Source organism: Erinaceus europaeus, chromosome 7 (assembly GCF_950295315.1).
Source record: "Erinaceus europaeus chromosome 7, mEriEur2.1, whole genome shotgun sequence".
Classification (NCBI taxonomy): domain Eukaryota; kingdom Metazoa; phylum Chordata; class Mammalia; order Eulipotyphla; family Erinaceidae; genus Erinaceus; species Erinaceus europaeus.
This window is the reverse complement of record NC_080168.1, coordinates 34,355,785-34,371,698: the sequence shown is the minus strand read 5'-3', so window position 1 is coordinate 34,371,698 and position 15,914 is coordinate 34,355,785. Positions and strand designations below refer to the sequence as shown.

Genomic DNA, 15,914 nt, shown 5'->3' with positions numbered 1-15,914 from the left:
GCTATAGCAAACACAAAATCCAATCATTTCAAACTTAGCAAAAGCATGATCCATTCAAAGCAAAGCACGGGCTAGTTTCAAATATAGTAAGATCACACAACCAATAGAATTCAACCAGGCAGGGTCGCCACATCCTCCTGCCATCAGCTATGACCACCCATCCGGTAGACAGCACACCACAAAGTCTGTGCAAAGGTCCTGATAAGGCTTGTCCCCATGCAGGGTCCTTCGAACAACTTACAAGACAATGGGTGGCCTTCACTGATTAGGTCCTGTTTATTCAAGGGGGAAGGGGCAAGGAATTTTCCACCTCATACTACAAGCAACTCATACTAAAAGCACTTAACAAACAATTGCATAAAAAGGGAATTTCAAGGCTACTGCCTTTTATACCCTCCTGCAGGGGAGTCTTCAAAGGCAGTGAAGCAGGTCTGCAGGTGTCTGTCTTGCTCTCCACCTCTCTGTCTTCCCGTCTCTCCATTTCTCTCTGTCCTATCCAACAACAATAATAGTAACTACAACAATAAAACAAGGGCAACAAAAGGGAATAAATATTTAAAAAAGGTTAAGAATATGTAGAAAGTCTGAGATGGTGCAGTGGTTAGTGCAGGCTGGCTCATCAGGTGAACAAGTGATAACTAGTAGAGATGAAGGTCAGACTGAACCTTTACTGAGGAGGCTTCTGTAACCCTGGCTAGCCTCTGCCCTCCTACAAGGTATACCTCTCCTCCTCATGCTGAGGCTAAACTTTCCCAGACACAGCTATGCAGGAAATATAATAGTAACCAAGGCAACCAGACCCTGAGCAATGGGTACAAGTCCCAGCCCTTAACCTTGCAGCCTCTGCTTCTGATGATGCTTTGGTTCTCAAACCTGTACCCTATATAAACCTGTATTGTTCATCAGAACCATCTGAGTTCCTGGCCTGGGTTTAAATAAAAGGCTCCTTCCTCCACCCACCTCAGCTTCAGTCATCTTGATTATTAATAGGGTTCCTTAACAGTACTTGTTTCAGTAAAAAGCCTCCACAGAGGTCATTAGTTCAGGGAGCAAATAAAGCTTCACAATGAAACCTACACACTGATGGGGGGGGAGGGTAGAGGTATTTGGGGGAGGGGAAGGAGACGGAGAGGGCCTGACAAAGGGCATAAGTGATTTGCAAAGTGAAGATCTGACACTGAAGGGCCGGGCAGTGGCACACCCAGTTAAGCACACATAGTACCACGCACAAGGACCCATTCTAGGATCAGGGTTCAAGTCCCCACTTACCAACTGCAAAGGGGATGCTTCACGAGCTGTGAAGCATGTCTGCAGGTGTCTTTCTCCCTCTCTCCCTCCCCTTCTCTCTCAATTTATCTCTGTACTAGCCATTAAAATGGGGAAAAAATGGCCTCAAGGAGCAATGAATTTGCCAGCATTGAGCCCCAGCGATAACCCTGGAGTGAAAAAAAAAAAGATCTGAAAGTTGAAATACACTAGCTTAATCAGCACAAAATGATATATGAGAGCTTTCCTTGGATATATTGATGTGATGAACTATTGTTTAATCATAGATTGGTACATATATACTCTTGTTTTCATGGAACAAATTCTTTTAAATGTGTGTCAGCTGTTGTCTCTCAATTTGAAATCTACCTCCTTACACTGGAGGTGAAGCTGGAACTCTGCAAATTACATTTCTTTACTGACTGAATCCTTGATAGCAACTGTCAAGAGAGAAGTGAAAACCTGAAAATCAGAAAAGAGGAGAAATGGCTTACTCCTTATCTGTTCACTTCCTGTCTGTACCACCTTAGCCATGCTGTTTCACTCAGGGGCTGCATTTGGCTCCAGTCACTAGTTGACCCAGAACTCCTAGGACCAACTTCATTTTGCCCCTGGGGCGGGTACAAGCACTAGGCAGACTCTGTTTATTCAAGAGTCCTCAGGCCAAGAGCCTCTTGCCAGAGGCCATCAGAGACCTGAGGCTTTTTCCTCAACTTTTTTTTATTGATTTAATAATGATTGATAAGTCCCCCTCAGAGTTTTCCTTGTAGGTCCTAATAACCCCAGTCTATTTTTAAAGTCCTCACTGACCCTGTCCATTTCTAGGAAAAAAATATGTAAAAAAAATTATAGGAAAAAATTTTGACAAATTCCAGCAAAATTACAAATGCATACAAATCTAGGCTAGCTGCCCACCTGGCCTGCCAGCGCAGAGGGCAGGGTGGGCAGCAGCCCTAGAGGCAGAGGGCGCGAGCAGGCCCTGGGCTGCATTCAGGCTTCTCTGCCCTGCTGGGCCTGGCGGTGCGGCCTCGCCTCCTCTCCAACCTCCCTGCTCCAGGCTGGACTGGCCCCATCAGCATGTCTGGGGGGTCTGCACATCCAGTTAGCCACCCGGCTGTGGTCACCAGCTTTTACCTGGGCAGGCCACAGGGTCTTACTTGGGCAGGTCACAAGGTCTTACCTGGGCCTAGATTTGTGACCTGCCCAGGTCACAAATCTAGGCTAGCAATCTCATTTTAAGGAAACTGAAAATTTTTCTTGAAAAAATTTTTTTTTTACTCTGGCACATTTTGTAAGAACAAAGAAGGGGAAAAAAAAGGGGAGACAACCTAATTAACATTAGAGAATACCAAACTTAAAAGCCACCTGAAATTAATGAAAATAACTATTAAATTGCTAACACAGATATCAACCCCAGGAAACATGTTCAATGTATGTCATTATTCAGGTACATTCTAAGGATCAAAGCTAGAGAAATCTAAATTTTCATGAACAAGACTACCATAAGACTGACCTATTAAAATCAGCCAGAAGTCAGTTTAAAGCAGTAATAACAATAATTCAGAACCAAGATTTTTCTGGTATAAGATCAAAGAGATACACTTATGGGCCAGGGGAGAGGGCATCTAGCTGAGATAGTTCTCAACAAAAACTCAGTTTGAGTTCTGGAGCCCTAAGTGTGCAAGATGAAATGATTCTTGTGGCAAGAGAGCATAATGGTTGTGCAAAGAGACATTCATGCCTAATTTTTGCCTGAGCCTGACAGCTCACATGCAGGTAGGCTAAAGGTATTGTCTGGAGAGCTGGTGTCAGTGTTGGAAATAGGACTAGAAAGCTGGATCAGGGAAGAGAGTGGCTCCCAGATACAGAGCAAGTATATAAATGTCATTAACTGAAAACTACATCAATTTGATCTGGGGCCCATAGTCAGCACAGGAGCCTGTGTAACTACTGCATTTCTGTCATTCTGAGCTCGAATTCTGTCATCATAGCTAGGAACATTCTAGGCTGCACTCATTGCAGGACCCGTCTTCTTTGAGTGGCATAGTATGTCGATCAACCTCCCTTCAGAGAATGGAACAGCCCCTACCATTGTTGATCCACACTGAGGGCAAGGTCCTGTAGAGGCCCACAAGAGGGTCCACTATGTTGTTCCTGATAGAGATGACCAGTGACAGTGGATAGAGGGATCTGTTAGCGGTCTAGGCCCATCATGTCTATGTGGGAATCCCAGGATTCCTTGACTATATCCCCAGATGATAGGGTGGCCTGGTAGTGACCAAAAGTGCCATCATTAAAGTGTTCTGGTCTCTTGCTCTTATCATGGTGAGGTCTTATAAGATACAGCAAATCCTAGTCATGAGATTTTCAAAGTCAATCAGATTCCCAATTAATTTGGTTATAATAATAATAACAACAACTGTCTCTTGCTTTCTTAAACTCTAAGACAGCAGGAACCTTCCCCTTTCTTTATAAAGCCCTTATTTCTCCCAGTCCTGGAGCCTCTGGGGAGGGGCTCATTTTCCTTTATGCTTCTCTTGATCCATACCAACTGATACTGCATCTGCTGAGCTCAACCAAATCAATGCAGCCAGTGCCACCTCGACACATTTCTCCAGAGATGCTGGGTGTGAAATGTTAACCCTCCAGCTTCATTACTCTGGTGAGACCTTTCCTTACTCCTAGGGACTCCTTAATTCCATTTCAGGTGGCGCACTTCCTAACAATGCCACAGAACGTAGATATAGACCAGGGCCCATGAGACACAAGTGCACATGTATCATAAATTAGAAGAAAATACATACCTTAAAGTAAAAGTGTGCAATAATTTGCAGTGACTCAATAAATGCAGCAAGCAAGTAGAAAGACCCCAATAAGAAAACAACAAGTACTTAACCAAGTAATTTCTACTTAGACCTAGATATCCTCCTCACCTACCTCCTATTACACTTCCCTCAATCACTCCAAGGCTAACCTTTTCAGACAAAGTAAGGACTATAAAACATTTATTTTTATAAGAGGCAGAGACTAGAAAGCTCTGCTCAGCTCTGGCAGCCAGCGATAGAATCTTATAAGGCCTCCGATGTGTATGTTCTGTGTTCTACTACTAAATTAGTTCCCTGGCCTAGAAAATCTTTCTTTCTTTTTTTCTTTTTCTTTCTTTCTTTCCTTCTTTCTTTTTTTCTTTTTGAAGGAGGGCAGGTACTGGGAAATACAAGGCTGTCAAGAAAATAATCATTTTAAGACCCACTAATGGCATTTTGTCTGAGAAAGGAAATGGTTTTGTCCTTGTTGAGCAAGGCAATCCAAAGAAATGTAGCCATTTGTGACCTAGGAGTTTGACCTGGGCAATTAGAAGCTCCCCTAGTGGTCCAGGAGATGGCACAGTGGTAAAGCTTTGGACTTTCAAGCATGAGGTCCCAAGTTCAATCCCTGGCAGCACATGTGCCAGAGTGATGTCTGGTTCTTTCTCTCTCCTCCTATCTTTCTCATAAATGAATAAAATCTTTTAAAATAATTTTTAAAAGAAGCTCCCCTAAGCCCTTGAATGTGTTTTATTTGTTTACATCACCACCACCCCTCGCTCTTCAAAACTGCCCCAGGATATATCCCTGAGATAAAATTTGTTGCTAAGACCATCTAGGTAGTGCGTAGTGCACATGATTAAACCATGTTAAAATCTCTAGGTAAGTGTTTAAAATGTGGGGTGTCCACTGGAAACACACACATTTAGAATTAAGTAATCAAACTGAAGAAGAGAACCCAGTAAGAGCCTCCAAATAGCCCTGAAAAACAACCGCTGAGTCCTGGGGTAGAGATTTGTATTTTAATGAGAGGGAGAGGTGGGAGAAGAGGGAGAGGAGGGAGAGGAGGGAGAGGAGGGAGAGGAGGGAGAGGAGGGAGAGGAGGGAGAGGAGGGAGAGGGTGCATGGCTCAGTTCTGGCTGATGGTGGTGAAGAGGATTAAACCTGGGACCTCTGAGCCCCAGGCATGGAAGTCTTTTGCAGAATCACTATGCTAGCTTCCCAGCCCTGGACAGAAATGTTTATACACCATGTGTATGTTATAAGAGGGAAAAAAAGTTTACAGTGAACATCTAAGGAATCAGTGAGATAGTAACTGTATTTTTCACAAGTCAATGTTAATTCAGGCCAACAAGCTCACATTATTTATTTATTTATAGTTTTTAAATTAATTTTTTTCTAATCTACCCTTTTAACCCATATTTCCTGGAATGGGGGTGGGGGGGACATCAGTCAATCTTCCACCTTGCCTTGAAGGCCCTTTTCTGCTTGGCAAGTCAAGAAGAACAGAGATTACATACGCAGCCTCTTCACAGGACCAGACCAGACCAGCTGCATCTGGATTTGGGGCTAACATTCCTACTGCACTCAATTCATTTAGATATGTTAGGCTACTTTTTCAGCTCTGCACTTACACATCCGTTTGTGAAGATTCTTATTAATAGGTTCCTGTGTGTTTCTTTTTTTTTGGGTACAGAAGGTTGAGTTCAAGTGTGAGCGTTCTATGGTCACCACCACGCCCCATCTTCCTCTCTCAGATTTGTCTCTGTCCTACCCAACAACAGTGACAGCAATAAGAACAACAACAACTATAAACAACAAGGGCAACAAAAGGGAAAAAATAGCCTCCAGGAACAGTGGATTGTAGTGCAGGCACTGAGCCCCTGGAAGCAAAAAAAAAAAAAAAGAATCCCATTGTGTGGCAATGCACCCCCCTTGTCCTATAGTTCTGTCAGTATTTCCATTTTATTTATTTTTTATTTTTCCCTTTTGTTGCCCATTTTTTAAAATTGTTGTTGTAGTTATTATTGTTGTTGTTGTTGATGTCGTTGTTGGGTAGGGCAGAGAGGAATGGAGAGAGGAGGGGAAGATAGAGAGGGGGAAGAGAAAGAGAGACACCTGCCTGTGAAGTGACTCCCCTGCAGGTGGGGAGCCTGGAGGCCAATATTTCCCCCCAATATTTCCATTTTATAAATATTTATTTATTTTTTTTTTAAAAAGAATCCCCTTGGTTATTAAAATGGCCGCCTATCGGGAGTCGGGGCGGTAGCACCGCAGGTTAAGCGCACGTGGCGCGAGGCTCAAGGACCAGCAGAAGGATCCCGGGGTTCGAACCCCGGCTCCCCACCTGTAGGGGAGTTGCTTCACAGGCGGTAAAGCAGATCTGCAGGTGTCTATCTTTCTCTCCCCCTCTTTCTGTCTTTCCTTCCTCTCTCCATTTCTCTCTGTCCTATCCAACAACAGCAACAACAACAACAACAATAATAATAACCACAACAATGATTAGAAAAACAAGGGCAACAAAAGGGGAATAAAATGGCCTCCAGGAGCAGTGGATTTGTGGTGCAGGCTCTGAGCCCTGGCAATAAGCCTGGAGGCAAAATAAATAGATAAATAAATAAAATGGTCACCTATCAATAAGAAGTGGTCTTTTTCTTGGTTTCTCCTTGCTCTCTGTGTACAGGGCCAATTTCATAGTCTATCTGAGTTGTGATCCAACACTTTTAAAAGGGGATGAGGCTGGTAGAACAGATAGCAAAATAATCATGCAAAATGCTTTCATGCTGAAGCTCCAGAATTCTCAGTTCTGTTCCCCAAAGCATAATAAGCCAGAGCTGAGCAGTGCTACGATATATATATATATATATATATATATATGTATTTATGGAGACATTCATATATATATATATATATATAGAGAGAGAGAGAGAGAGAGAAGAGAGGAGAAGAGAGAAGAGAGAAAAGAGAGAAAAGAGAACACATGGGGTAGGGGATGGCCTAGTTAAGTGAATACATTTCCAAGCACAAAAACCCAGTTCAGACCTAGGCTTCCCACCTTCAGGAGGTAAGTTTCACTGGCGGTGAAGCAGGTCAAACAAAATGTGTCATCCTTTCTCCCTCTCTATCTCCCACTCCTCTCAATTTATCTGCTATTAAAAGTAAATAAGGGGTCCGGGCAGTAGCGCAGTGGGTTAGGCGCACATGGCGTGAAGCACAAGGACCTGGGTAAGGATCGGGGTTGGAGTCCCCGCTTCCCCACTTGTAGGAGGGTCACTTCACAAGCATAAAGCAGGTCTGCAGATGTCTATCTTTCTCTCCTCCTCTCTGTCTTCCCCTCCTCTCTCCATTTCTGTCCTATCCAATAATGACATCAATAACAACAACAATAATAATCACAACAATGTTAAACAACAAGGGCACCAAAAGGGGAAAATACATAGCTTCCAGGAGCAGTGGATTCGTAGTGTAGGCACCGAGCCCCAGTAATAACCCCGGGGACAATAAATAAATAAATAAATAAATAAATAAAATAGAAGTGGCCACTGGCACCGAGCCCCAGTCCCCAGCAAAAAACCCTGGTGGCAATAAGTAAAAATAAACAAACAGATAAATAAATGTAAAGTATATAGGGAGGGGCCGGGTGGTAGTGCACCTGATTGAGAGCACAAGTTACAGTGCACAAGGACCCAGGTTCAAGCCCCCACTCCCCACCTGCAGGGGGAAAGCTTTGCAAGTGGTGAAGCATGGCTTCAGGTGTCTCTCTGTCTCCCTCTGTATCTCTCCCCTACCCTTTTGATTTCCGGCTGTCTGTCCAATAAATAAAAATAATAAAAAATGAATAGTACTTAAATAAATAAGTAAATAAAGTATACAGAGATAAAAGAATGAGTCTGAAACTGACTTTCAAATACCTTAGCATCTAGTTCCATCTTAAGTGTGCTAACCTTTACTGGAGATTTCATTTTGCAACTGGTGTCTGCTGCAGATATTGCAGTATGGTTGTACTGGGCAGAGTCCATGTTACAATCTGGGCATTGTGGTGATGGGTGGATGGAGGACAAGGACTCATTATGCTGGAGACTTTGAGACCAGCTGCTAGAGGAGGTAGGTGGCAACAGAAGTTCACAGCAGGTTTTCATTTGCAAGGAGGGAGGGTTCCTTTTCTTGGTGAGTGTCTCTGGGAGTTGTGGATGATGAAGACTTTTGGACCAGGGGTGGAGTCCAAGAGTCTTTTTTTTTTTTTTTTGATTAAGTTTTTATTTTTCAAAATGTACAATAGGTGGGACTTGTTCATGCATCTTCACCAGCAGCTGGGGGCAGCTGGGGCATCTCCACCCTTGGTGTTTCTGGTGTAGATTACTTGAGCTCTGTGTTTTGATACCAGATTAATAAGCCCTTTACTGAGGCGCTCCTGAAGGGCAGCTCTGGCCAGCGAGCCACGAATCTTCAGTCTCTGAGACAACAGCTGGATTTATGAGCTTATAGTTAGGAACTTCTTTATAAAACTTGTCATACGTGGCTTTGTCAAACAAGGCGAGGTTATTAAGCTTGTCCCGAACTTTGTCTTTGGACCACTTCTTCTTTTTGGCCTTGCCCCCTGACTTGTTCACTGGATCTTTGTCTTTCTTGGCCGATTTTCTGGCATCTTTTTTCTTCTTGTCGTTTTTGGGTGGCATCGGGAAGCTTGGAGAGCAGCAAAATCTACCACTGTTGCGTTAAGATGTCCGACAGAAAGGAGGAGTCTTATAATTATTTCTGACATACGTTGTCAGGACCATCTGCAAATTTAATATAACTGGGGTTTCTCTTGCTTGATGCCTGCACTATGAAGCCACTGCTCCTGGAGGCCTTTTTTTTTTTTTTTTTTTTTTGATAGGATAGAGAGAAATTGAGAAGGGAAAGGAGATAGAGGGGGGAGAAAGAAAGACACCTGCAGACCTACTTCACCACTTGTGAAGCGACCCCCTCGCTGCTGGTGGGGATCCTTGTGCAGGTCCTTGCACTTCATACTATGTGCCCTTAAGCCAGAGTGCCACCGCCTGGCCCCACGTTTTGCAATGTCTTCATAAGCAAAGGAATGCTTTTGAGTAGTAAGTCCCTCCCTAAACCCCCCTCCCATTTTCTTTCTTTTTCTTTTCTTTTCTTTTCTTTTTTTTCCATCAGGGGTGTGCTGCTCTGAGTGGCAGCCCCTGCCTTTTCATGATCTGGCATCATCGTGTATTCTATACATCTACTCTGTCAATGCAGACAGAGTAATATGGCCTGTCAGAATTATTATAATATCCAGACAGTTTTCCCTACTGGGCCCTCCCTCCTCACAGCATTGCTGTGAGCATTAAATAGGACAAGGAGGCATGGCAATCCATTGACCACTGTTACAGGGTATTTCTATAATAAAATTCTGTGCATACATTAAATAAATAACCTGGGAAAGTATCTTAATTAAATTACATGGAAACAAATCTGGAAAGCGGTTATTATGTCTCATTTGTAGTTTTTCATACTGATTTCAGAAATTTAAAGATAGTTCTCCAGACTTGGTGAATTCTAAATTGTGAGTACAGAAAATCTTTACTTTTTATTTTCAGTATTTCTTAAATAATATTTTTTAAGGGAGTCAGGTGGTAGCGCAGCGGGTTAAGTGCAGGTGGCACAAAGCACAAGGACTGGCATAAGGATCCCGGTTCAGCCCCAGGCTCCCCACCTGCAGAGGGGTTGCCTCATAGGCAGTGAAGCAGGTCTGCAGGTGTTTATCTTTCTCTCGGCTCTCTATCTTCCTTCCTCTCTCCATTTCTGTCTGTCCTATCCAACAACAACAACATCAATAATAACTATAACAATAAAAACAAGGGTAACAAAAGGGAGTAAATAAATATTAAAAAATATATATTTTAAGTTTTTTAATTATCTTTATTTATTGATAGAGACAGGCAGAAATCGAGAGGGAAGGGGGAGATATAGAGGGAGAGAGAGATAGAGAGTCACCTGCAACACTGCTTCACTACTTGCAAAGCCTTCCCCCTGCAGGTGGAAACCAGGGCTTGAACCTGGGTCATTGCACATTGCAATATGTGCACTCAACCAGGTGTGCTACCATCTGGCCCCTAAAAATATTTTTGTTTATTTACTATTGGATAGCGACAGAGAGAAATTGCAAGGGGGAAGAGATAGAGATGGAGAGAGACAGAGAGACACCTGGAGCCCTGCTTCACCACTAATGAAATTTCTTCCTGCAGGTGGGGGCCTGAAGCTTGAACTTTGGTCCCTGAGCTCTTGTAACATGTGCTCAACCAGTTGCACCACTGCCTGGCCCCTGACTTCCAGTATTTTCCAAGTGTTATATTTCACTGCTATTTTGAATCTCTGTTGATGTTTATCAGAACTTATTGGACAAACCAGAGACCAAAACACTCAGGAATAGTTTAGATCAAGGTCGTTCTTGAGCTTAAAAAGCTTAACTAATTATTTCTAAAACTCAGGTAAAATTGTAAGCACAAAAAACCACACTCTTTGTCTTTGAGTTTCTTTCCTGCAAAGTTGAAATAAATGTTTGTTCCAAGTCTGAAACTGTAGTGGTGAGGTGGGAGGAGAGGCAACAGAAGATTACTGTTCCTGGACTTCAACTCTAGCTGGAAAGGCTTAAAAAGAGATGTCTAGATGTCCCAGAACTCACAGTAACTGCTGGAAGGCGGGATAGTGGCACAGAGCCACGGAGGGAGGTGAGTTCACTTTGCCAGTGAGTTCAGTCCAGACCTCCAGGGACATCCAGACATCTGGGGGAAGTGCTTTCCTGGAAGGGAACTCCGGAAACTTGGGATCTTAATCAGGACCTTTTCCACTGAGGCTGGAGGTTGTACTTTCTGTTCTAGCAGCTTGACCGGCTTCTCAAGGTCCCAAATGCCAACCACTACTCCACAGAAACAGCAGAGCACTGGCATGGAAAGAGCCAGTGAACTGCTCTTCTACGTGAATGGCTGTGAGGTGAGTGCACCTGCCGCAGGCTCAGCTCCTGGTGTTTGGAATTTGCTTCTAGTTTGGGGGAGCAGGTTGGCAAGTGAGCTCCCACCCCCCCCTCCAAGGCACGGAAAGAATGCCTTGGATCCATGCCCCAGCCTTCTTAAAGTTCCCTTCTCCTCTCTTTCCAAGGCTGTAGTGGCTGACTTCCTCCCCCTTCACATTCCTTTTTCTTTTTTTTAATGTTTTCTTTTAAAAATTATCTTTATTGATTTATTGGATAGACAGCCAGAAATCAAGAGGGAAGGGGGTGATAGAGAGGGAGAGAGACAAAGAGACACTTACAGCACTGCTTCATCACTCGCAAAGCTTTCCCCATGCAGGTGGAGACGAGGAACTCGAACTCGGGTCCTTGCACATTGTGACATGTGCGCTCAACCAGGTGTGCCACCCCCCACCCCTTCACATTCCTTATATAAGAAATGACTGTTTTTTTTTCTCATTAGGGTCAGTGCTTCCAAAACTTCACTTCTTCTAACCCCACCGCCAATAGACCTGACTTTATTATTATTTTTTTAATATATATATTTAAATTTTTAAATATTTATTTTCCCTTTTGTTGCCCTTGTTGCTTTTCATTGTTGTTGTAGCTATTGTTGTTGTTGCTGATGTCATTGTTGTTGGATGGGACAGAGAGAAATGAAGAAAGGAGGGGATGACAGAGAGGGGGAGAGAAAGATAGACACCTACAGACCTGCTTCACCACCTGTGAAGCAACTCCCCTGCAGGGGGGGAGCCGGGGGCTCGAAATGGGATCCTTCTGCCGGTCCTTGCACTTTGTGCCACATGTGCTTAACCCGCTGCACTACCGCCCAACTCCCCAGGCCTGACTTTCTATAGAACAGTCTTTAGATGTCCAGACCCAGACTCTGGGGCTGTGTTTGTGTGAACAGAGAATTCTCCAGAGTCAGAACAGGACCTTGGAGAGGAGTTAATTCCAGCCACCTGCATCATTTCTGACTCCAGTCACCGCAAGCTGATGGTGCTGGGTCTCTAGCTAGCAGGCTGCCCACCTGCTCTGAAGCCCTGCTCAGCCTGTAGCACCTGTGAAACAGTTCTGGGTGGTGTGTGATGTCCGGGGGACAACCTTTGACCCACCAGTGTAAAGATGAGGAGACACCATATGCTTATGCAAAAGGATTGTCATGCCCAAGGGCCTAAAACTCCAGGTTTGATCCCCAACATCACCACTAGCCACAACTGAGCAGTGAGCTGGGGTTTGAGGGGTGGGGGGTGGGAGGAAAAAAAAGAAAAAAGAGTAGCTTAGATGTGACCATAAGTTCCTTTGTTCCTTGATGTCACCACCAGCTGCAAGGGAGAAACTTTCAGAGCAGGGACGTCACAAGGCTTCCTCAGAGCTCTTGTTGGAAGATAGGGTAGTGGTGTGCCCTCCAGAATATGCACATTACTATGCACAGGGACCTGGGTTCAAGTCCTCAGTTCCCACCAGTACAGGGAAAGCTTTTTGAGCAGTACAGCAGTGCTACAGGTCTCTCTCTCTCTCTCTCTCTCTCTCTCAATGTTCTCCACCTCCCTTCTCAATGTCTAGTTAAAAGAAAAAAAAAATCAACATTGGAAAAACCTGTCAGGAGTGGAGGATTCATCATGTGGGCACCAAGTCCCAGGATAATCCAGGAGCAATTCAAAACAAAACAAAACAAAACAAAACACCAGGGGTTGGGCTGTAGCGCAGCGGGCTAAGCGTACATGTTGCAAAGCGCAAGGACTGGCTTAAGGACCCCAGTTCGAGCCCCCAGCTCCCCACCTGCAGGGGGGTCGCTTCACAGGTGGTGAAGCAGGTCTGCAGGTGTCTGTCTTTCTCTCCCCCTCTGTCTTCTCCTCCTCTCTCTATTTCTCTCTGTCCTATCTAATGATGACATCCATAACAACAATAATAACATCAACAATGACAAAACAACAAGGGAAAAAAACGGGGGGGAAGGAAAAGAAAAAAAAATAACAAAAAGGTAAAAAATAAATACCTGACAATGGACTAGGGCTGTGACCCAGAACCATCAGAGTTCTCCAGATTCAAAGGAGGTCTCGAAACTTTACATCAGGCTCAAGCTGACGCTGTTGACTGGCTACAGGAGAAGGGCAAACGCTAGAAGAAGAATCAGAGTTGCTTGTGATGGCCATTGCCGAGCCCTCGCTTGGCACAGGGACTCTTCAGGAAGATAATGAAAGTTAACTTCAGGAACCTCTCCCTGCACCTGTCTCTTTCTCTTTTCTTTTCTATCCCCCACCCTCCACCCATTGCCACCACCATGACTAGAGTTATTGTGGGTCTCTAATACTGTAAAATGTGACTGCTCTTGGAGGACATTTGTTGTTTTTTTCCAGACAGAGGGTGAGAGAAAAGGAGAGAGAGAGTGTGTGTGAGAGAGAAAGAGAAAGCACCCATCCCTGCTCCACTTCCTGTGCAAATTCCCCAAGCAGGAGCCCCCTTGTGGTGCCAGGGATTTGAACCCATGTCCTCTCAAGTGGCAAATTGTCAACTCTACCAGAGGAGACATCGCCTGGCTCTCACTTGTGTCTTTTTAAGGTCTTGAGCCTCATTTCCCACTGGTGGTGTTCTGTTGTCTTTCTTCAGAAGGACACTTCCCATAGCACAGACCTAATCACCCTCCCTCTGTCCCTCATCTGTATTTGGGGCTGTTCAGATCCCTTCACTGGACTGCTATAAGTGTAAGCATGATAAAGAACTCACAGCACATTACTTTTCTTCTATTGCATTACTAAATAGCACAGTAAAGGCAGACTGGCATCTTTTAAAATATTCATTTTGAATATTTTTTGAAGGATAGAGTGGGAAAAGCGGAGGGAAAATAGGTTGAGCCTGAGGCTGCAGGATCTCAGGAATGCAGGCCTTGCACAGTGACGTTCAGCTAGCTCCCTGACCCCAACACTGACCTTTTCCTTTAGTCAAAACAGGGTTTAATCCAAACTCTTAACTGAGAGCAGCTAACCTCACGGAGCCTTGATTTCCCTGTTAGGAGAGGACAGTCCCACCTCCCCCACAGAGAGCGATGATGAGTCTTCCATCTGTCAGCACAGTGAGGGCTGCCCCATTGCCAGGCAGGGCTTCAGTGCTCTCGGAGACACAGAGGAGCACTGAGATGGTCAAGTCCCAACTTGCACGGAGGTTACATTGTGTCAGAGAAACAGAAGACAAGCACATTAATACATGAAATGGGGGTGATGGTGGTGGTGAGACCCGTAGAGCACACACATCACCAGGCAATTAATTGTACCTGGCTTCAAGCCTACCCACAGGGGGAAGAAGCTTCACAAGCTGTGGAGCAGTGCTGCAGGTGTCTGCTTTCTCTCTCTCTCTCCCTCTCTCTCTCTCTCTCTTTCTCTCTCTGTCTATTGCTCCCTCTCTCTATCTGTTGCTTAGCCCTATCAAAGAACAAAAAAGGTGAGGTGGGGGGATGGCCACTGGAAGCAGTGAAGTGATGTAGATATCAGGCTCAAGTAATAACTCTGGTGGCACAAATAAATATAATAAAATAAGTGAAGTGGATAATGCCAGGTAGTGATAAATACTAGGATGAAAGATAAAGCCAAGTGAGGGGACAGAGAGTGAGCAGAAGCTGATAACTGTAGGTGGGTATATTTGAGGCCTCTCTAAGAAGACACCATTCCAAGCAGTGACTGGTAGGATGTCAGGAGCAGCAGTGGCAACACGGGGAAGAGCATTCAGACAGAGGGAATGGCCTGTGTGAGGCTCCCAGACATGAGGATCCTCTGACCTTAGAGAACAAAGAGGTTGGTGGGACTGGAGATGCGGCCAGCGCCCCGATGACTGAGGTCCTATAAGTGATGATTTTAGTTAAATGAGGACACAGGTGCTTGTAGTTCTCCTCCTCCTCCCCCTGACGCCAAAACAAGCTGAAGGGAACTATTTAGCATAATACTCTGTGCTCTATTGATTTTTTAAATAGATAAGTTGGTTCTTATCTATGAGATCACTTGATCTATGTGCCAAGAGTCCCATGATCCTTTGGAAAGTACACTCTAGGGCTGTCGGTTCTGCTTTTGCAATTATCCTATTAAAAGCAATCAGGCCATCCTTTCCAGTTTCATCTCCTCCCTTTCCAAAGGCTGGTAGGTATATACTTTAGTCTTGGCAAGCATGTCCGATTGCCACAGTAGATAAAATGAGGATGAGGCCTCTTTCAGAGGGCAAGGAGTTCTTAAGAAAAGTGAGGGGGTGGGGGCAAAAAGGTCAGGAAGTCCACCGTGATCTCTGGGCTAAAACCATGCCTTTGGAAAGGAAGCTTTGAAGCTTGTCAAGAAATTATAGGCAGTGTCATCTGTCTCTGTCCGTGTTTTATGTGAACCTTCTCCGGTCACCAACAGGTTTCATCAGGCTGGAGCTAAGGCCATGCAAAGGGAAGAACAATGCACATTGGTCAGAGAGCTAGGTACAGAGAAATTTTTGGCATCTTACATGCTCCACCAGGGCCCACTGGAAGAACAAGTGACCCAATTGACAAGGATTTTGGAGAAAAAAGAATCCAGAAATCAGTTAGACCCTAGATGTCATTGTCAGGCCTCATCCAGCAGCTGAGGGATGCTGATGTGTGCATGGGCTTTGGCCACATTAGGTGCAGGTTGGAAGGCCTCACTCTCAGCTCTGCCTCTCACCCACTCGGGGACCTCAGGGGCTGTGCTTAGCATCTCTAACCCTCGGCTTCCCCTTTGCCAAATGGAATTGATGATTGTACCTTCTTCTGTGAAATGGATGTGAATCCTAAGTCCCATGGAGTGCAGTTCACAGGATGATGGCTTATAGGAAGAGCTTCATATGCAGGCATGACTATT

General features: G+C 44.6%; 1 protein-coding gene and 1 pseudogene across 4 annotated transcripts in view; one reads left to right on the top strand and one right to left on the bottom strand.

Moving 5' to 3' along the window:
- Positions 1 to 8,355: 8,355 nt before the first annotated feature.
- Positions 8,356 to 8,825, bottom strand: LOC103121602 (small ribosomal subunit protein eS25-like; annotated as a pseudogene).
- Positions 8,826 to 10,795: 1,970 nt separating this feature from the next.
- Positions 10,796 to 15,914, top strand: part of LOC103121601 (aldehyde oxidase) — a 108,818-nt gene continuing 103,699 nt past the window's right edge. For 2 of the 4 annotated variants that reach the window (XM_060194175.1, XM_060194173.1), the window contains exon 1: positions 10,796 to 11,051. In XM_060194175.1, coding sequence (XP_060050158.1) covers positions 10,968 to 11,051 — 84 coding nt within the window. In that variant the 5' untranslated portion in view covers positions 10,796 to 10,967. The remainder of the gene's footprint in view (positions 11,052 to 15,914) is intronic. The other 2 variants (XR_009550667.1, XM_007532126.3) reach the window with 2 other exon arrangements.